Source organism: Lynx canadensis, chromosome E2 (assembly GCF_007474595.2).
Source record: "Lynx canadensis isolate LIC74 chromosome E2, mLynCan4.pri.v2, whole genome shotgun sequence".
Classification (NCBI taxonomy): Eukaryota; Metazoa; Chordata; class Mammalia; order Carnivora; family Felidae; genus Lynx; species Lynx canadensis.
The window spans coordinates 53,001,307-53,020,913 of record NC_044317.1 but is presented as its reverse complement, the minus strand read 5'-3'; the positions used below and the strand labels follow the sequence as shown (position 1 = coordinate 53,020,913).

Sequence of the window (19,607 nt, the reverse complement as noted above, 5' to 3'; positions counted from 1 at the left end):
AGAGCAAACCCTACCTTGTCCACCAATGAGGAGACGCGGGCGCTCCCTCCCCCGGGCACGGACCAATGGCTCTGGCCGGGGGGCGGGCCCCGCCGCCTGGCGGCCGCAAGATTTCACTGCAGGGGCCCCGCCGGCCTCAGTGACGCTGCGGCCGCCTCCAGCCTACGGCCCAGAGCTCCGGGGCGGGGGTGCGGTCGTGCAATAGGAAGCCGAGGGCGTTGCAAGCTTCCCGTCGGGCACCAGCTACCTGGCCCCGCGCCCTGCCCTTTGCATTCCCCAGACACCTCGGGAGCCCCCACCTGTGGACCCTGGAGCCCCCTTCACGCGTCGGCCATGCCTCTAAGCCGCACTTTGTCCATGTCCTCACTGCCAGGACTGGAGGATTGGGAGGATGAATTCGACCTGGAGAATACAGTGCTCTTCGAGGTGGCCTGGGAGGTGGCCAACAAGGGTGAGCACGCCAGGCGATGGGTCCTGGACCAGGAGGGCAGTCGGGGATGGGGGCGCGAAACTCTCGAGTCCTAGAGGACGGAGTTACTTGGCATGATACTCTTGGATTCTGGGCAAGGAACCTATGACTCCTGTGTCCTTGGGGAGGGCCGGGGTAAGTCTCCTGTACCCTGGCGGGGTGGGGATGGGTCGCCTGACTGTGAAGATGAAAGGAACCTGGAAGTCCAATTGCTGGGTCCTAGGGAAGAGGGGGCCAAAATGAATGATTCCTAGGTCCCGGAGGGAGGCTTCCCAGAGACCAGAGACCTGGGTCCTGAACCGGGAAGGAGACGGGGGGTTGGCACTTTCTAGTGCAAAACTAGGGAAGTGGCTGGGTTTCAGACCTGTGGCCCTGGGGGAAGAGTCTGGGGATATAAACTCTGGATCTGGGAGAGGGCCAACAGGGAGATAGGATGCGTGAGTCGTGGTGGCAGAATTTGGGGGCTGGCCACTTGCGAGTAAAGATGGGAAGGGCCGCAGACTCTAATTCTTAGATCTTAGGGTGGGAGAGAGTTGGTCTGAATGCCTAGACTCTGAAGGAGCCGAGGGTGTGAGCTCTGTTTCTAGGAGTACAGAAGCCTGCGGCCTCAGACACATGCGTACTGGAATGAGGGAAGGCTGGGAAGTCCTAAGTTGGTCAGGGGCTGGGCCCTAGGATGGGAGGGGCTGGGGACCTAGATTTCTGCGTCCCCGGCTCTGAAGGTCCTAAAGTTCTGGGTTTGGAAAACCAGCTGGGGTTTTGCTTTGCTGAGTCTTGGGAGAGAATGGGGCTGAGTCTCACCCCATGGCAAGCAGCCCTCGAACTGGGAGCCATGTATCCCCAGGGCCCAGGCTCCAGTAGGTAAGGAGGCTGAGAGCCCAGACTTGTGGGTCTGGAGTGGAGTTATGGGCAGAGCGGGGCCCTGCACGTGTGTTCTCAGTTGGGGAGAGGAAACTGGGGGACAGGTCAGCAGAGTCCCTGGGGGCGAGGAATGACAATTCAGGCTTCTCTTGGGCAGCTGTGGGAAGCTGAATCGGGCCGTGGAGAGAGATTCTCCCCTACCGTGACCTAGAGCCTGACTGAGATTACAAACCCAGCTCCCAGAAGCTGGGAACTCAGGGACCTGAGTCCTGCTGATCCTTGCCAGCTTCTGTCATCCTTGGGACCCCGGCCCCTAATTCCCTCAGACCCAGGAGCCCGAGTCCCTAGCCCTTTCATGTCTCAGACTCCGAAGTTTAGCCTGAGCCCCTTTCTCCCCCTGAGTCCCAACCCCAGCCCCATTCTCCCTTAGACCCAGGAGTACTGCCCTTGAACTCCTATCCCATCATCTCTCTGACTCAGAAGGGTGGGCTCTCAGCCCCCTCCTCCTTCTAAGCCAGAGGTGTGGGGCCCCAGTACCTCCCACGGCCCCCTACCCTGCCCCAGGTCCCAGACCCGTGGACCTCGGCTGGGGCCTGCCCTCACGCACTTGGGCCCACAGTGGGCGGCATCTACACGGTGCTACAGACGAAGGCGAAAGTGACAGGGGATGAATGGGGTGACAACTACTACCTGGTGGGACCGTACACGGAGCAGGGCGTGAGGACCCAGGTGGAACTGCTCGAGCCCCCAACCCCAGCCCTGAAGAGGACGTTGGACTCCATGAACAGCAAGGGCTGCAAGGTGGGACATGGCCTGGCCGAGGGGAGGGGAGGTGGGTGCCCAGAGTCAGGGTGGGAGCGGCAGCTGGAGAAGGGACAGCGGGGAGAGGGTGGGTAGCCCCACGGGGAGAGGGAGGCATGGACAGAAACATGGGATGAGCCAGAACTTTCCCAGATAGACACAGAGGAGGTAAGATTGACAGACAGACAGACGCAGGACCCCGTGAAGTGGGTGGGGTGAACCCCAAGCTGAAGACATTGGTGAACGGACAGACCGACAGCAGGTGCATAAGACAGACTGAGAGATGGCTCCCAGAGGCCAAGATCCTCAGACCCACAGAGAGAAAAAGAGTGAGACAGAAAGACAGACAGCCAGGTGGAACCCGGGGGGAGATGGGCTTGGGGTGAGGCAGGAGTGCCAGAGTGGGGGTTCTGGAGCCTGAAGTTCAAAATCACCTTCTCCGCTTCCTGCCTGTGTGACCTTGGCTAATAAACCTACTAATAGCATCTACCTTGTTCGTTTTGGGGGAAAGGATTAATTGTTAGTTAATAAAGTCCTCAGCCCGGTTCCTGGCCTCAGTTAGTACTGTGTATGAGCTCTTGTGACCACGGCCATCGTCATCATCGTTATCATAAACAGCCAAGCCGGCAGTGAGGTGGACAGGCCGACCAAGGGAGAGAGATGGATGGAGAGAGATCGAGTGTTCCAAAAGGTGGCGATCGCCCCAGGGGTAACAGCAATAGAGAGAGAGGCAGCCTGACATTTCCAGGAGAAGGAACTAGAAGGGAGAGGAAGATAGAGTACCGATGGAGGGAAGAGAGACGGGGGCAGAGTTTCAGAGGAGCAGACCCGGGACTTAAAGATAGGAAGGGAGAGTCCCAGAGCCCCGGCTGAGGACTGACGGATGAGCACTGAGAGGCGGCTGCCTCCGGCGGAAAAGGCCATGATGTAGCAGGGTGGAAGGACAGACAGGTCTGGGAGGAAGAAGTACAGTGGTTCCTTCATTCATTCACAGCCTCTAGTCTGGGGTGGGGGTCTGGAGTCCAGAGAGGCCGGGGACCATGTCCCTAAGGAACCCTAGGACAGCCCAGCCCTCCCCCATGGCAGCTGCTCCCCACGTGCTGGGGGCCTAAGAATAGCGCCCCCCCCCCCAGCAAAAGGGCAGATGACAGCTGGGAGGGGGAGGGGCATCAGAGTCAGGCTCCCCAGGCTGGGCAAAGCCAGGTCCGGGAGGCGCAGGACTGCTTGCCGCCCGCACAGGGCTGTGGCAGCTGGCCCAGAACCTAGGCCATCATCTCAGGAGGAAAGCAGCCGCCCGGAGAAATGTGGCAGCGACGTTTAGAAACATGGCAGTGGGGAAGACAGCAGCTGGTGTTAGAAAGGTAGCTGCAGAGTCCAAAGATGGGCCTAAGGGCAGAGGAAGGAGACAGCAGGTGACAAATTTATAGTGAAAGCGTCGGAAGCAAGGCAGCGGGCGCGGAAGAATGTGGCAATGAGAACAGTAAAAGAAGCATTCAGTGGGAGGAATTAGCAGCAGAAGGAAGAAATAACGGGAGAAGGCAACAGGCGGGTTGGCAAGACGGAAGTGGCAGGAAACACAGAAACAAGGCAGCACGTTGGAGAAATGCTAAGGGCGGAAAAGCAAGGCAGTGGGGGGGCACAGAGACAGGACCGTGTGACATTCATGGTTATAGGTAAGAGAAAGGAGGCAGTGGGTTGGGAACCAGGGTAGCGGTTGTAGAAAGGAAGCAGGGTTTTCAGTTAGCAGTAATCGCTCCCCTAGTAAACCTCATTGGCTAACGATACCGCCACTGCGCCAAGCTAGAAAGGAAGCGAGGCACAGGGAAAATGTAACAGCGATGGACAAAGAGTGTGGTGGGAGTAACTAGCAGCACGTAGAGAAATAAGGCAGCGGGGGAGAAATTAGCAGCAGGTACCGAAACAGGGTGGAAGAACTGAGGCTTTAAGCCCCGACTGCTGCCTGCGGGTGGGCGAGCCACCGAGGCTGAGCCCGGGGAGGTGTGGCCAAAAGCCTGAGTCTTCCTGTGGGCCCCCCAGGTGTATTTCGGACGCTGGCTGATCGAGGGGGGCCCCCTGGTGGTGCTCCTGGACGTGGGGGCCTCAGCCTGGGCCCTGGAGCGCTGGAAGGGGGAGCTCTGGGACACCTGCAACATCGGGGTGCCTTGGTACGACCGTGAGGCCAACGACGCCGTCCTTTTTGGCTTCCTCACCACCTGGTTCCTGGGTGAGGTAGGCCCCATTGCTGGTCGCCATGTCACTCCTGACCCGGGCCCCAACCTACGATGGCCGTTAGTCCCTGCCAGAGGGGGCGGGGTAGGAAGGGGTGGCCGGCCGGGGGGCCTTGGGGTGGCTGGCTTCTCCCAAGGCATTCTGGGATTGTAGGTCCTTTTCCAAGCCCTAGCTCTGACCTTTGGGAACACAGACACCCAGGGGCCCAGAGGCTCAAACTCCCAACCCCAGCTTCATTCATTCTAATTTTCTCAGTACAGAAATTCTGAACTGTTAGCTTTGGGGGGTGCTGGCCGAGCTAGAGGGCTTGCACCAGGACATTCTGGGAGTTGTAGTTCTGTAGTCTGATAGTGGCTGGACTTAGCTCTCAGAGGGGGCCCTGGACGGTTGGGGGGTCTCCAGCCTATATGAGAACCAGGGATCCTGGTTCTGACCCCCTTTTAGGTTTTAAAAGGCTGAAGAAACTTCACATCTCCTGCCCCAGGGAAACCAGTTTACGAATGGGCCAGTCCTAGGGCATTCTGGGAGTTGTAGTCCTTTAGTCAGTATTGGATGCAGCTCTACTCTTGATCGAGACAAAAGGCTCTCCAGGAATTGCGTCCAGGACTTGGGGACACTACAACTTCAGACCATCCACTTCAGCCCTGCTGGCACTTAGAAGGTGGGGCCAACCTCTCCACCGCCCCCGGCTCCCATCAGCCTTGAAGGATGGGGTCAGCTGGCCTGGCGTCCCAGAGATTTACAGTTCCTTGTTCTAGGGGAATTGCAGTGGGCTACCATCCACTCTGTGCAAGAATGACGATAGATTTACCTCTCCCCTGCCTCCCTGTCCACCTTGGGGATTGTTGGTTGTCCGCACAACACACGTGGAGACACAGTGGCCCTCTTCCTGTTGCCCCATAGTTCCTGGCCCAGAACGAGGAGAAGCCACACGTGGTTGCACACTTCCACGAGTGGTTGGCGGGCATTGGCCTCTGCCTGTGCCGGGCCCGGCGGCTGCCCGTGGCCACGATCTTCACCACCCATGCCACACTGCTGGGACGCTACCTGTGTGCCGGTGCCGTGGACTTCTATAACAACCTGGAGAATGTGAGCCGGGAACGTGTGGCAGATGGGGGCTGTGAGTGGTTCGGGACAGCCCAAAGCTGTCCGGGAAGCCCAGGGGCGGGGGGATCAAGCTTCCTCTTCTCCCGTGACCCAGGGGTCCAAGTCCTCCACCCCCTCCTCCCTCTGACAAAGGAGTTCAGCTTCCAACCCCAACCACCTCCGGGACCCCGGAGTCTGGACCGCCAAAGTCTTCTCCCCAGTTCTTCTAACCTGACTGCCCTCCCTTCCCACCCAGTTCAATGTGGACAAGGAAGCAGGGGAGAGGCAAATCTATCACCGCTACTGCATGGAGAGGGCAGCGGCCCACTGTGCTCACATCTTTACTACTGTGTCCCAGATTACTGCCATCGAGGCTCAGCACCTGCTCAAGAGGAAACCAGGTAGGGAATAGGCTGGGGTCCCTAGACATGAATGAGGCAGTCTGTGCTCAGGCCGATACTTAGCTGGTTTTTTTTAACTGTAGAGAGCAAAGAACTACACCCCCCAGCCGGCCCTAAGTTGGTGACCTGAATAGGGAGCTGCCTGGTTATACGCCCTAGAGGCTAATGGGAGGTGTAGTTCCTTTGACATTCGTTTCAAAATGGTAAAGTTACCTTATCGGCTAATGTAGTTATTGGTCTTCTGAAAGGGAATGGAGTTTCACTGGGTTTTGATTTTGAGAAGAGTGGTGTTGGAATCCGCTATTCTTTTTTTTTTTTTTTTAAGTTTACTTATTTATTTTGAGAGAGAAAGAGAGTGAGAGAGCATGAACAGGGGGAGGGACAGAGAGAGAGAGAATCCCAAGCAGAGCTGGACGCGGGGCTCGATCCCATGAACCGTGAGATCATGACATGAGCCCAAACCAAGTTGGATGCTCAACCGACTGAGCCACCCAGGCACCCCTGGAATCAGTTATTCTTTTCGGGTTATAGCACCCATTCTCAATGGGTGTATTGTGAGAACTACAATTCCCAGGAGGCCTTTGGCTAGCCAGCTCCTTCTACTCCTGGAGCTGATGGTGGTTATAATTTTTCATTGATGTATTTTAATTTCAAGGAGGATAGGAAATGATCGGGACCCTAAAAGAGGCTTGAAGGTTGAGGGTATATTCTGGGAGAAGCAGGATGGGGATGTTTAAATCATCCCCAGTATAGGGTGGGATAGGGGAAACAAAAGAACTACAACTCCCAGAAGCCCCAAGGTAGTTCATTTCCCTGTGTGGTTAGCCATTTGCAGGGGCTGCTGGGAGTTGTGGTCGTGCTTGTGAACGTAAGCACGTGACTTTGGGCAAGAAGGCGTCTGAGTGGCAGGGCAGCGGGGCCACCAAGCGAGCTTCTAAAACCAAGAGATTGTGAACGGAAAGGAGTCTTTCCTTTGTTTATTCATTCAACCACACTGGCGGGTATGAATAGATGAAGATATGAAACATGGACCTTCTCCCCACAAATTCCAGATATCGTGACCCCCAATGGACTGAATGTGAAGAAGTTCTCTGCCATGCATGAGTTCCAGAACCTCCATGCTCAGAGCAAGGCTCGAATCCAGGAGTTTGTGCGGGGCCATTTTTATGGGTACGTGGACCAGGTACCTAGGTCTTGGGAGAGGAAGGGGTTGGGAACCCAACTCATGAGTGTAAGAGATGGGATAGCTGGGGGCTCAGCCTCTTCCATTCCTGAGCGTCAGAACAATGGTGGAGTATTCAAGTATTGATCCCCATCTAGGGAGAAAAGAACTTCAACTCCCAGGAGCTCCCACGATGCCTCTGTACTGCCTAAGATGCTCTTTGCCCCTGTAGCTTCTGGGGTTTGTAGTTTCAAGGCCAGGGCTAGCGGGTCCCCACCCTTGGCTTCACCAAGGTGGCTTCACCACCATGCCTTATGGCTTTTTTAGGCACCTGGACTTCAACTTGGACAAGACCTTGTATTTCTTTATCGCCGGCCGCTACGAGTTCTCTAACAAGGGGGCCGATGTCTTCCTAGAGGCCTTGGCCCGGCTCAACTATCTACTCAGAGTAAGGCCTGGGCTTTGAGAAGACAAAAAGAGGAAAAGGAAATCAGCACATAACTGGGGAGGGTGGGGGCGGGAAGTAGGGAAACCCCGTGTGTGAAGGGAAAGTGTAGAGACCCAGAAAGAAGACCAGAGTCCCAGTGGGGGATGATAACTCTAATTCTCCTTGACGGGAAGGAGCATGGCAGGGCCACAGTGGTCTTGATGGGTGGAAAAGGGTAGGTGGCTTCAGCCTTCTCTCGGGTGATCCTGACCCCCTCCCCCCACCCCATGCCTTTTCCTCTGCCCAGGTGAACGGCAGTGAGCAGACAGTGGTCGCCTTCTTCATCATGCCGGCTCGGACCAACAATTTCAACGTGGAAACCCTCAAAGGCCAAGCTGTGCGCAAGCAGCTTTGGTCAGCAGCCCTCGGCCTGGGATCCCTGCCATTCCCACTCCCAGCCATGTGCTTTGGGAGGCTCAGTTTTGTTATCTGGAACATGAGCAGTTTGCCCCCCAAAAACTCGTAGTGAAGTCACTTGCTTAAGACGCCTCTAGCTCAGGGGCAGTAAGGAGTCGCACACAGGACAAGTGTGACCATACAACCAGGGCCCTGACATCAAACTGGCGAGGTCCCACTTGGGCCACTGACCCTTGGTGGCTTTGTGATAATTTCCTCATCTGCAAGAGCCTTTCATTAGCCATCAGATAGTCACTGAGCACCTACCGTGGACCAGGTGCTGTTCCAGGCCCTGGGGGCGCAGCTGTAAATGAGGACGATAAAATCCCTGCCCTCACCGAGCTCACATTCTAGAGAGTTCTATAGAAAGTGCTCTGGGGTGCCTGGTTGGCTCAGTTGGTACAGCATGTGGCTCTTGGTCTTGGGGTTGTAAGTTCGAGCCCCGTGTTGGGTGTAGAGATGACCACTTAAAAATAGACTCTTTAAAACAACAACAACAACAAAAAGAAAGTGCTCTGACAAGAAAATAAAGGAGGACTGGAATGCGAGACAGGACATGGAACGGTCAGGACAGGCCACACTGAGAAAGTTGCCATTGGGTAGAGACCAGTAGAAGAAATGAGGGAGGGAGCCCTGTGTGTATCTGGGGAATAGCATTTCAGGCAGAGGAACACAGATGCAAAGGCCCTGAGGTATGTCTGAGAAACCACAGGGAGACCAGTGCGGCTGGAGCAGGGCGCTTGAGGGAGATGGGGTAGAAAATGAGGCCAGAGCTATGAGAAGATTAGGATTAGACGAATGTCATTGAGGCTGCAGGGTGTCACTAGTTGCTAGCTTCACTTGTGCACATGAAATTTCCTCTCTCGGAACATCGTTTTCCCTTTTTATAACATGGGGCTTAGCATGGCCACCACCAGGACTAGTGCACGTCCTAATAATAGCTGACATTTCTGGAAGGTTTGCTGTGTGCCAGGCACTGTGCGTTGTTTGTCGTGACTTCATCAAGTTTTCCCTGCAGACCTCTGAGGTTGGTTCTATTTTTATCCCCGTCTGAGAGATGAGTCACCAAAGTCAGAGAGGGAAGGCCACCTGTCCCCCGCCACACAGCTGATGAGGGGCACAGGGGATTCGAGCCTTTCAGGGCCTGTCTCCCAGGTCCCCGTCCTCCAGCTCCAAATCCCCAGGGCCTCTCCGCTCAGACCTCGGTGTAGCAGCTGACAATAAATGGCAGGCGGCATATATGTGATGCTGTGTCTCTGCCCCTTCTAGGGATACGGCCAACACCGTGAAAGAGAAGTTCGGAAGGAAGCTTTATGAGTCCTTGCTGGTGTGAGTGTCCCACCCCCAGCCCCGCATCCTCCTGGGCCCTGACTCCACCGATCACCCATTCCCAGATGCATACCCTGTCACCTTGCAGGGGGAGCCTCCCGGACATGAACAAGATGCTGGACAAGGAGGACTTCACTATGATGAAGAGAGCTATCTTTGCCACGCAGGTATGGTCTGGGGCCCCGAACAGAGACATGGCGATGCCCAGCACCCGCCCCGGGGGCAGCTTGCCGTGTTAGCTCTGACCCCAGAGATTGCTGGGGGCTCCGCGTCACCGGCACCCTTGTCAGGGAATCAATTGATTTTTTTTAAGGCTTATTTATTTTTGAGGGAGAGAGAGAGAGAGAGACAGAGAGAGACAGAGCGGGGGAGGGGGAGGAGCGGAGAGAGAGGGAGACAGAATCCAAAGCAGGCTCCAGGCTCTGAACTGTCAGCCCAGAGCCCGACCACACTGGGCTCGAACCCACCAGCTGTAAGATGGTGACCTGAGCTGAAGTTGGATGCTTAACGGACTGAGCCCCCCCCCCCCCCCGCCCCGCACCGAGGCGCCCCCCAGTGGCTTATTCTGCTATAGGGGCTGCTAGGAGTTGTACTTTTTTTTAAAAATTTGTAATTTCGTTGAGCCACCGGGGTCAAAAGATGAAAGAGAACTTTAGGAAGTCAACAAAGCCCACAGAAGGAGAATTACAAGTCCCCGCTGTCCCTGGGTCTTGCTGCTGACTAGTTTTATACTCATTAGAGCCAGAAGGCTTTAGCTAAAACACTAGCCGTTACCTGAAGAGCATTGAAAACTCTCAGCAACCGCTGTTTTTCTTATCCCACAGGCTGTGTGTCTTAGTCCCCAAACATTCCTGGGAGTTGTAGCCTCTTTAGATTCCGGAGGTTAATGGAATTCGGTGGATGGGAAACCTTAGAAGGATGTGGCAATAACAAAATGAGGACTACAAGTCCCAGCAGCCCCTGCTTCAGTCATGCTTCCCTTGCCCCAGAGGCTCCTGGGAGGGAGAGTTCTTTGATTCTCTGGGGTCAGGAATCTTTGGTACCTGTGGTCAGGGTGGGTGAGCCACTTCCCGGCGAATGGAAACCTGGGTACCCACGCTGGACAAATGAGGTGTGATGTGCTTTGGGCCAAACTACAATTTCTTTTTTTCTTTTTTTAAGTTTATGTATTTATTTTGAGAGAGAGTGTAGGGGAGGGGCAGAGAGAGAGGGAGAGAGGGGATCCCAAGCAGGCCCCGCGCTTCGCGGGGCCTGACATGGGGCTCGAACCCAGAATCTGTGAGATCATAATAAAGAGCCAAAATAAAGAGATGCTTAACTGACTGAGCCACGCTGTGACCCCAGATTACAATTTCTAATAGTCCCTAAGGCAGTCAGCCTCACTGAGGATGTGTATGCATTGCCACGGGGCTGCTGGGAGTTGTAGTTTCTTGAGCCCCTGGAGCTGACTGAAGGCGAGTAGAACTTTTAATGAGATGGAAGAGTTACAAATAACTACATATCCCAGCAGCCCGTGGGATTTCCTAGCTCTCGCCCCTCCAGTCACTCTTGGGAATTGTGGTTTCTCTGGGCCTTGGGTGGGAGCGGAAGTGGAGGGAATTACAGGATGGAGAGTAAAGGGAACTTGGAAAGAAGGCAAGACAGGCTTTTCATAAGAAAACTACAACTTCCAGCAGCCCCTGAAGCTTGCTGCCATATTGACAAAGTCTCTGCCCCCCATTGACTTGGGGGAATTTTAGTTCCTTTGGGTTTCTTTGATGATGGAGCCCAGAGTACAGAACCCAATAACTACAACTCCCGGTAGTCAGGGGAGGCAGGTTAACGCTGGCTTTGCCTCAAAGACAAATGGGAATTGTAGTTTCTTTTCAGCTCATGGTGTTTTTTTGTTTAGTTGGTTATTTTTTATGTTTATTTATTTTTGAGAGAGAGGGAGGGCTGTCTGGCTGTCAGCCCAGAACCCGATATGGGGCTCGAACCCATGAACCGTGAGATCATGACCTGAGCCGAAGTCAGACACTTAACCGACTGAGTCACCCAGGTGCCCCTCAGCTCATGGTGTTCAAAGAGAAAAGTGAGCCTTTACAGAGAGAGCCAAGGAGGATATCTATGACTCTTTTTTTTTTTTTTAGTTTATTTAGTTATTTTGAGAGAGAGAGTGAGAGCGCAAGCAAGGGAGGGCCAGGGAGAGAATCCCAAGCAGGCTCTGCACTGACAGTGGAGACCCAACTCGGGGCTCGAACTCACGAACCGACTATGAGATCATGACCGGAGCCGAAATCAAGAGTCGGCCATTCCACCTACTGAGCCCCCCAGGCGCCCCAGATATCTACAGCTTCTAATCTCTTGGGCTTGTGTCCCCACAACCTGGTGGGAATTGTGACCTCCTCCCGGGTCAGCGTGGCTCACAGGGAATGAGGGAGCCCTCTGTCCCTTCTCTGACCCCCATCCCTCTTGTGGCCCCTGCAGCGACAGTCTTTCCCCCCTGTGTGCACCCACAATATGCTGGACGACTCCTCGGATCCTATCCTGACCACCATCCGTCGAATCGGACTCTTCAATAGTAGTGCTGACAGAGTCAAGGTGAGGGCAATGGCCAGGCTGGGTCAAGCATGGAGGGGTGGGGTGGAGGTAGGGGGAGCTGGGCCTCACGTCCCCCATCTCCCCTGGTTTATTAAGGGATCGCTATGTTTAGAAAGGACCTTAGCACTTTAAGCAGACAGACTTGGATTCAATGCTTTGTCCTACCGCTGACTTGTGTGACTTTAGACAGGCTTTTCGCCCTCTCTGGGCCCCTCTGGGATCCCAGGGAGTTTGGGCTGAGCTCTTCTTTTTCACTGCTAGGTGATTTTCCACCCAGAGTTCCTCTCCTCCACGAGCCCCCTGCTCCCCGTGGATTATGAGGAATTTGTCCGTGGCTGCCACCTTGGGGTCTTCCCCTCCTACTATGAGCCTTGGGGCTACACGCCGGGTGAGTGCAGCATGGTGGTCGGCTCCTGGTCAGATGGGGCACCAACCCCGGGCATGTCACTTGCCCGCTCTGTGCCCCAGGCTCTCCTTTGCAAAACAGGGACGATGGCCACAGTCTGTTGGCCTGCAGCATGTGTTTTTGTGACACGGTCGCTCGTGTGATGTGTAACTAGAGGGCTGAGGTCACAGGTCACACGTGATTTCCCCCAGTTTGCTGCTGATTGCCCCCCCTCCCCGATATCAACAGCTGAATACGTAGTTCACCAACACGACTGAATGGGGCCAGGTCTCTCAGAGGTGTCCCCAGCGCCCATTCACTCCGCCGTCCTCTTTTACGAAGGCGTTGGCTCCCTTTATTATTATTATATTTTTTACATTTATTTATTTTGAGAGAGACAGAGACAGCATGAGTGTGGGAGGGAGGGAGGGGGGGAGAGAGAGAGAGAGAGAGAGAGAGAGAGAGAGAGAGAGAGAGAGAAAGTCCTGAGCGGGGATTCGATACAGGACTCAAACTCACAAAACTGTGAGATCATGACCTGAGCTGAAACCAAGAGTTGGATGCTTAACCAACTGAGCCACCCACGTACCCTGGCGTTGACTCCCTTTAGACACAGGCTCCGGGTTGGGGCTTATTTGCACTTGTCCCTCATTTGGGGACATTTTGCCGTGGCCCCAAACTCAACCCTTCCTCACACTCTTCAATCAAGATTGGTTTTGAGGCTCAGTAAATATCACAGTTGCTGTAGTATTTCTTTCTTTTTTTTTTTAAGTTTATTTATTTTGAGGAAGAGAGAGAGAGTGTGAGCAGGGGAGGGGCAGAGAGAGGGAGGGAGAGAATCCCAAGCAGGCTCCATGCTGTCAGAGCAGAGCCTGACACAGGGCTCAATCCCAGGAACGATGAGATCGTGACCTGAGACGAACTCAAGAGTCGGATGCTTAACCGACTCAGCCACCCAGGCGCCCCCACAGTATTTCTTAATTTATGAGCAATTTAACAAACCTTTTAAACTGTGCTTGCATAATAATTGGGGTAATGATTTTGCCAGTTTCATTTCGGCCATGGTTACAGTGATGCATAGGTTTTGTGTGCTTGGCCCCAACCCTCTTTTTCTCATGAAGCCCTGTTATATTTGGTGCCTGTGTTTGCAGGTTATGGAGGTTTTTCGGAACACTTACGTGAGAATTATTTTTTTTTAATTTTTTCATGTTTATTTTTGAACGTTTTATTTATTTTTGGGACAGAGAGAGACAGAGCATGAATGGGGGAGGGGCAGAGAGAGAGGGAGACACAGAATCGGAAACAGGCTCCAGGCTCTGAGCCATCAGCCCAGAGCCCGATGCGGGGCTCGAACTCACAGTCCGCGAGATCGTGACCTGGCTGAAGTCGGACGCTCAACCGACTGCGCCACCCAGGCGCCCCTCATGTTTATTTTTGAGAGAGAGAGAGAGAGAGAGAGAGAGAGAGAGAAGCAGAGTGCAAGTGGAGGAGGGGCAGAGAGAGAAAGATACAGAATCCAAAGCAGGCTCCAGGCTCTGAGCTGTCAGCACAGCGCCCGTCACAGGGCCCGAACCCACGAACGCCAGATCATGACCTGAGCCGAAGTCGGACGCTCAGCGGACTGAGCCACCCAGGCGCCCCTACCTGAGAATTGTAATAAACTACGTGAACCATTTTTCAGGCTTGATTAAGGTATTCAATGAGGCAGTGATGAGAATTTTTCTTGTTTCCTGTCAAAACTACGTCTGGCACAAGAAAGTATCTTACAGGTTGTGAGGATGGAGTAAAATGGTACGCATTGGCAACGAGTACATACTTAGTAATTTACATCCTATCTCCTAGCTCTAGATTTGTCCTCATTCTGAAGCCCTGGGACGAGTGAATTCCCTTTTCTGAACCTCTTCGCTTCCCCTGCGAGAAACAGGCTATGATCGAACGCACTCACGTTCTGGTTTTGTGGGCTCAGTGATTTGCTCAAGTTGTCAGTAGATGGCGCTGTTGGGGCGTCTATTGCGATTTCAAAGCGCAAAAGGGGAAAGCTTAAGTAGACCTTTCTCACTCCTTCCCGCAGCTGAGTGCACGGTTATGGGCATCCCCAGTATCTCCACCAACCTCTCCGGCTTCGGCTGCTTCATGGAGGAACACATTGCAGACCCCTCAGCTTACGGTCAGCGCCCAGACCGAGAGCCGAGACTCTTGGATCCCGGGTGGGGGAAGGGAAGGGCTCCTGGGCCCCCGGGATGGGGAGAGGGGCCCTGGTGCCACAGAGCCCCCGGGAGAATGAAGGTGTCCTTAGTCTGATTTCTGAGCCCTGCCCCGTCCTGGCCCCCACAGGCATCTACATTCTGGACCGGCGGTTCCGCAGCCTGGATGATTCCTGCTCGCAGCTCACCTCCTTCCTCTACAGCTTCTGCCAGCAGAGCCGGCGGCAGCGCATCATCCAGAGAAACCGCACGGAGCGCCTCTCAGACCTTCTAGACTGGAAATACCTAGGCCGGGTATAACCGCCTTCTTCCGGTCTCCGATTTCTCAGCTTCCAAGGCTGGCGCAGGGGGCCAGGGGGCCCCTACGCGAAACGGTTGCGCTCCCTTTAAGAAATTAACGGTCTTTTGCTGGTAGACCGCATTGGCCAGCGTTACCTTACTTGCATGAAGTGCGTGGCCAAGAGGTACCTGACCTAAGACCTCTGCCCCTGTGAGTGGGGGCGTGGCTCAGAGACTGTCCATTCACCGCTCTGCTTATCGGCTTCAGGGGTGGAGCCAGAAAGATAATTGGTATAGGGGCCGACTGGAAGGTGCCAGAAGGTGCTCCTCTGCCTAAAGAGTGTGGGCTAGGGTTCGCCACCTTCTACCTCTGCTGGGGGCGGTGTCTGGTTCCTTTCTGCTGACGCTCCCCCCCCTTTCTGTTCCCCAAGTACTATATGTCCGCGCGCCACATGGCGCTGGCCAAGGCCTTTCCAGAACACTTCACCTATGAGCCCCACGAGGCTGACGCGGTGAGTGGACCCCGATCTCTCTGATGGGCCCGGAGCTAAGAGGGCTGGGGTGGGTGCGCGTCCTTCCAGGAGTGGGAAGGCCCCGGGGCAAGCTGTCGGGCCCTCCCACACCCCACCTGCTCACTCGGGTTTGTGCCCACGCCCCCGTAACGCAGACCCAGGGCTACCGCTACCCTCGGCCGGCCTCCGTGCCGCCATCGCCCTCGCTGTCGCGACACTCAAGCCCTCACCAGAGCGAGGACGAGGAGGAGCCACGGGACGGGCCGCCCGACGTAGACGGGGAGCGCTACGATGAGGAAGAGGAGGCCGCCAAGGACCGGCGCAACATCCGCGCCCCCGAGTGGCCGCGCCGCGCCTCCTGCGCCTCTTCCACCAGCGGGAGCAAGCGCGGCTCCGTGGACACAGCGCCCTCCAGCTCAATCAGCACTCCCAGCGAGCCCCTCAGCCCCGCCAGCTCCCTGGGCGAGGAGCGCAACTAAGTCCCGCCGCCCCTCACTCCCCGCCCATCCTGCCTCCCTCGTCCAGAGGGCGGACGCAGAATGGCACCGTTCCGAAACCCCACTCCACATCCCGAACCCGCCTTGGGGTCCACAGCCCCGTCCCCTCCGCCGTACACTCCAGCCCTTCTAGCTCCTCTCTGGGAATCCCCGACACTCCGGAATCACAACGCCGTGCCTTTCCTGGGTTCCAGAATGCATACACTGTGCCCCGGAGCCCTTCGGGCCTGGCCTGGGCCTCCTCCCTCCCCGGGAGGGCCGGGCACCTGCCGTTACCCTGCCATGGTGCCAGGGGTTTTAGGAAACCTGGTCTGTTGTCATACAGGCAGGAGGCTCCTGGAGCCCTTGTGGCTTGCTGATTTTCCAGCACACCGAAGATGCCATGCTCAGCTGTGGCCTGGGGGCCACCAAGCTCTGGAAACCATGTGGTGTCCCTGTTAATGGGGCAATCAAGTCCACAGCTGGGGCACTTTCAGGGACTTAACTGAATCCAGAAGGTCCTCCATTTCAACTCCAGAACTCGGGCTCCAGACCAGGGCACTTGCGTCCTTACTCTGATCTTAGCCCTTGTTGGGGTGTCTGGCTCTGCCTGGAGGGCCCCCCCCCCCCACTCCTGCTCTCCTTTTTCTCCATATTTTGGCCAATGGGAGGTGGGGGGTGGTACAGAACCACTTGACTTCTCATTCCTATTGGAGAACATGCAGTCTTGGTCTAGATGCCTTTCTGGCCTTTTTTGAACCAGACCCTGTACCTCCTTCCCTGAGAGTCTGAGCTCTCCCCCCTATCTTGAGATTCCCGTGCCCTCCAGGGAATCCCCTTGCTGAGGACTGAACCGGCCCGTCTTCCCCTGCCACAACCTCCGACCCCTAGGCCCACCGTAAAACCACTGGGTGCTAGGTCCCGGCTGCCGAATCTGGAACCTCACCACTGTGCTGCTTCCCGGTCCCTTTCCCCGGTCTAGAATGGAACCCACTTGGTTCTAGAACTTTCATATTTACCTCGAGCCTCTTCCATCCTTAAGCTGTGTCCTGCCCCCCAGCTTTGGTGAAAGGGAGGGGCCCTTCACGCGTGCTGTGCTGTGTCTGACGCACTTGCTTTGCAAGTTGGGAGGGCAGAAGAGGTGTGATTGATGTGTGTCCAGAGATGAAAAAAAAAAATCTATATTTAAGAATCTGAGGTTTGGTCCACTCTGAGGGCTTGCCGGGCCTCGCTGCTGGCCCCTCCCTCCTCTTGGCTTCTCTCTTTCCCTCCTCTTCCCCTCCCGCTGCCGCACTACTGGGTCTCTGATACCCTGTCTCACTCCACTGCAGATAAAATATTTCCATCACTGCAAAAAGTTCTGTTGGACAGAACTAGCTTAGAACGTGTTCCCAGGGCACTGGCCTCTGGACTTTAGACCTACTGCCCCCCTGAATGGCTCTATTTCCGGGAAAACGGTTTTTTTCAGTTCTCGTCTTCACTAGCATCTCCAAGCTGATCACGTTTCGGGGGGAGTAGAAAACTAGATTCGCATGTGTGACCATCCTTCCCGTTAGCCACGGTGTTTGTGATGGACGCAGAAATCCCTTTCCCCTGCCAGAATCACGAGTGGCCACCGAAGTTGGGAGACAACAGGTGTGGTGTCAGAAGTCCAGGAGCCACTTCCTGTTAAGATTCTACCAGAAACGGAAGGGTCAGGGGGGTCATAGTTTTGTAGCTTGGACCCAGTAGCTGCCTGCTAACCCTCCTCAAGCTTCTTCAGTCCCCGTTTGGAGAATTTAGCCCTAAGTTTCACATCCCATTTCTGTGCTGAGCCCCACACCCCCAGCTCAGCACCTCTTGGCACTTTCTGTGCTCCTGCTGCTGGACATTAGTCATCAGAGCCCGTTTCTGGTTACTGTTTATCGTCTCTAAATGCCTCCTTCCAACTACCAACAGTAGGTCTTGCTAGACTCCTTGGGAGTCTGGGCTCTCCCCTGTAGGAGGGGCAGTTGACAGCCCAGCAAAGCAGAGAACCTGCTACCCCACCCCACCCCCTGGGGAAGATCTGGCGAAGAACAGCAAAGACGTGGGGCCAACAGCACTCCCTGTGGGGGCGGAACAGCTAAGAAGCCTTGCGAAAATCGGTACCACCTCATATCACACACACCCAAAACCACCAGTTGCTGCAAAAAAGCTTTATTGTTTTCATTTGGTCCACGGCTTGGGAGAGGGCTCCAGGTTGGTTAAAAAGCTGCCTAGTGGCTGCAAGGAGAGACTCAGGCACAAGCCCTGACATCTGGGGGGAATGCCAGAGGGACCCTCTCGAAGGCTGCTGGGCTCCAGAGACTTCTAGTCGTGCTTGAGGGTGAGTCTTTCGAAGAGATACTCGCCCAGCTCGGCCTGGGGGCCGGACAGCCTACGGAGATTGGTCAGATGGTCGCCCATCTTCTTAATGAGTTTCACCTCCTCATCTAGAAAGTGATTCTCCAGGAAGTCACAGAGCTGAGGGACAGGACAGGAGAAAATATGGTCAGTTACACATTAACGGTGCGACGTTGGGGGAAACGAGGCTCAAAAGGAAATTTGCCCAGTTACATGTGGATGAAGGGGGTACTCACATGGGGGTCTGCGCGGGCAGAACCCAGGGCATGCAGATCCAAAAGGCCCTGGTTCAAGTTCTTCTCCAGAAGCAGGGCGGCTTCCATGGCGTCCAGGGTTTTACCCCACTCATCTTGGGACGGCTTCTGTACAGATGACAGAGGGCTCAGGACTCGCTACATACGTGGCAAACCCGTCTAAGATCTCGCATCTATCACCCCCAGTCTCCTACAACCACCCATGCGACGACACCACGTTGCGGCGTGGACAGCTACGGCTTTGGGAACCCGGGGGCGCCTCCATTTCGAGCAGCACAAAAGCGAACACAATCGCCCAGAAGCCCACGCGGTGCCTAAACCGCTACGCGCGCGCGCGCGGGCTGCTGGGATATGTAGTCCGCCGCCCGCGCACTATTTACCTGCACGTCCAGGAAGAGGGCGCGGCCGCCGCGCTGGTTTTGCATCTTCAAGAGGCGCTCGGCGCCCTCCCGCTTCTCCTCAGCCAACTCGCGGAAGAAGTGGCCCACGCCCTCCAGAGCCACATCGTCACGGTCGAAATAGAAGCCCTGCGGGAAGAGATGGCGCGAACACGGGTTACAGGGCAGAAAGGCCGGCCAGGCGCCCCGACTCCGCCCCCCGACTACCCAACGGGACAAAGAAAGCCAGCGCGTGCGCAGAGGGCCAGAGGTGCGCACTTGGGGGAAACTTGGGCTGGGGGCGTCCTGGGGACCCTCACCAGAGAGAGGTAGGTGTAGGAGGCCCGCAGATGCATGTTGACCAGGCGGTTGACGGCGGCCTCCACCTCGGTGGAATAATTCTGACGAATCTGGGAGCTCATGGTTGGTTGGTAATGAGGAGCTAACTTCAAAATCGGGTGTTGGCTGGTCCCGGAGGCAGAGGATGGGCAAGAAGATGGCTCCGAAGGTGGCGACTGGAAAAAAGGTTGGAGGGTGGTCGGAGGCAGGTAGAAGGGGCGTCCCTGGGTCTGTTCCGTCCAAACACTGTTGAAGCAAGAGACAGATCCGCAGGACCGCCGCGCGCACTGCAAGAGGCCGTGGCCAGGGCGGCTTCTTTTATAGCGCGCGGGGCCGCGGAGGTGGGGCGCTCGGGGACAGCGGTCGGCCAATCTGCGGTGTCGGGAGGCGGGGCTTGGAGCCCGCGCTTGACCAATCCGAGTTGATAGAAGTCCCAGACCCCCGCCCAGAGGTGGGGAAGTCACGCGCCAGTGCGCGAGGCTGTTGTGAAATGGGGAAGTGGGGGTGGGGAGGTTACGGGGTGCAAGGGTCCTGGGGCTGGTTCTGGACAGTCAGGGGATTGGGGGGGGGGCTCTCTCTGGTGGGTGGAAGATTAATGGGGACACTGGGAGCCCTG

The 19,607-nt window shown here is 55.8% G+C and overlaps 2 protein-coding genes across 2 annotated transcripts; one reads left to right on the top strand and one right to left on the bottom strand.

Annotated features, from left to right (window-relative positions):
• Positions 1 to 144: 144 nt before the first annotated feature.
• Positions 145 to 16,849, top strand: GYS1 (glycogen synthase 1). Its single transcript, XM_030299797.2, has 16 exons — positions 145 to 451; positions 1,950 to 2,131; positions 4,169 to 4,360; positions 5,264 to 5,449; positions 5,703 to 5,847; positions 6,900 to 7,017; positions 7,337 to 7,457; positions 7,744 to 7,850; positions 9,162 to 9,221; positions 9,310 to 9,388; positions 11,688 to 11,801; positions 12,063 to 12,189; positions 14,258 to 14,353; positions 14,521 to 14,684; positions 15,101 to 15,181; positions 15,337 to 16,849. Exons 1-16 carry the CDS (start codon positions 334 to 336, stop codon positions 15,658 to 15,660), a joined length of 2,214 nt encoding a protein of 737 aa, XP_030155657.1. The 5' UTR covers positions 145 to 333; the 3' UTR covers positions 15,661 to 16,849.
• Positions 16,850 to 17,819: 970 nt separating this feature from the next.
• Positions 17,820 to 19,302, bottom strand: FTL (ferritin light chain). Its single transcript, XM_030299801.1, has 4 exons — positions 18,973 to 19,302; positions 18,656 to 18,802; positions 18,258 to 18,383; positions 17,820 to 18,141 (listed from the first exon to the last, which is right to left on the bottom strand). Exons 1-4 carry the CDS (start codon positions 19,072 to 19,074, stop codon positions 17,989 to 17,991), a joined length of 528 nt encoding a protein of 175 aa, XP_030155661.1. The 5' UTR covers positions 19,075 to 19,302; the 3' UTR covers positions 17,820 to 17,988.
• Positions 19,303 to 19,607: the final 305 nt, after the last annotated feature.

Coding starts and splice junctions, on each gene's coding strand:
- GYS1 (XM_030299797.2), top strand. CDS start 334: ATGCCTCTAAGCCGCACTTTGTCCATGTCCTCACTGCCAGGACTGGAG. Junction 7,018..7,336: donor GTGCGGGGCCATTTTTATGG/GTACGTGGACCA, acceptor TGGCTTTTTTAG/GCACCTGGACTTCAACTTGG. Junction 9,222..9,309: donor CTTTATGAGTCCTTGCTGGT/GTGAGTGTCCCA, acceptor GTCACCTTGCAG/GGGGAGCCTCCCGGACATGA.
- FTL (XM_030299801.1), bottom strand. CDS start 19,074: ATGAGCTCCCAGATTCGTCAGAATTATTCCACCGAGGTGGAGGCCGCC. Junction 18,803..18,972: donor CCTACACCTACCTCTCTCTG/GTGAGGGTCCCC, acceptor CTCTTCCCGCAG/GGCTTCTATTTCGACCGTGA. Junction 18,384..18,655: donor CCCTCTTCCTGGACGTGCAG/GTAAATAGTGCG, acceptor TCATCTGTACAG/AAGCCGTCCCAAGATGAGTG.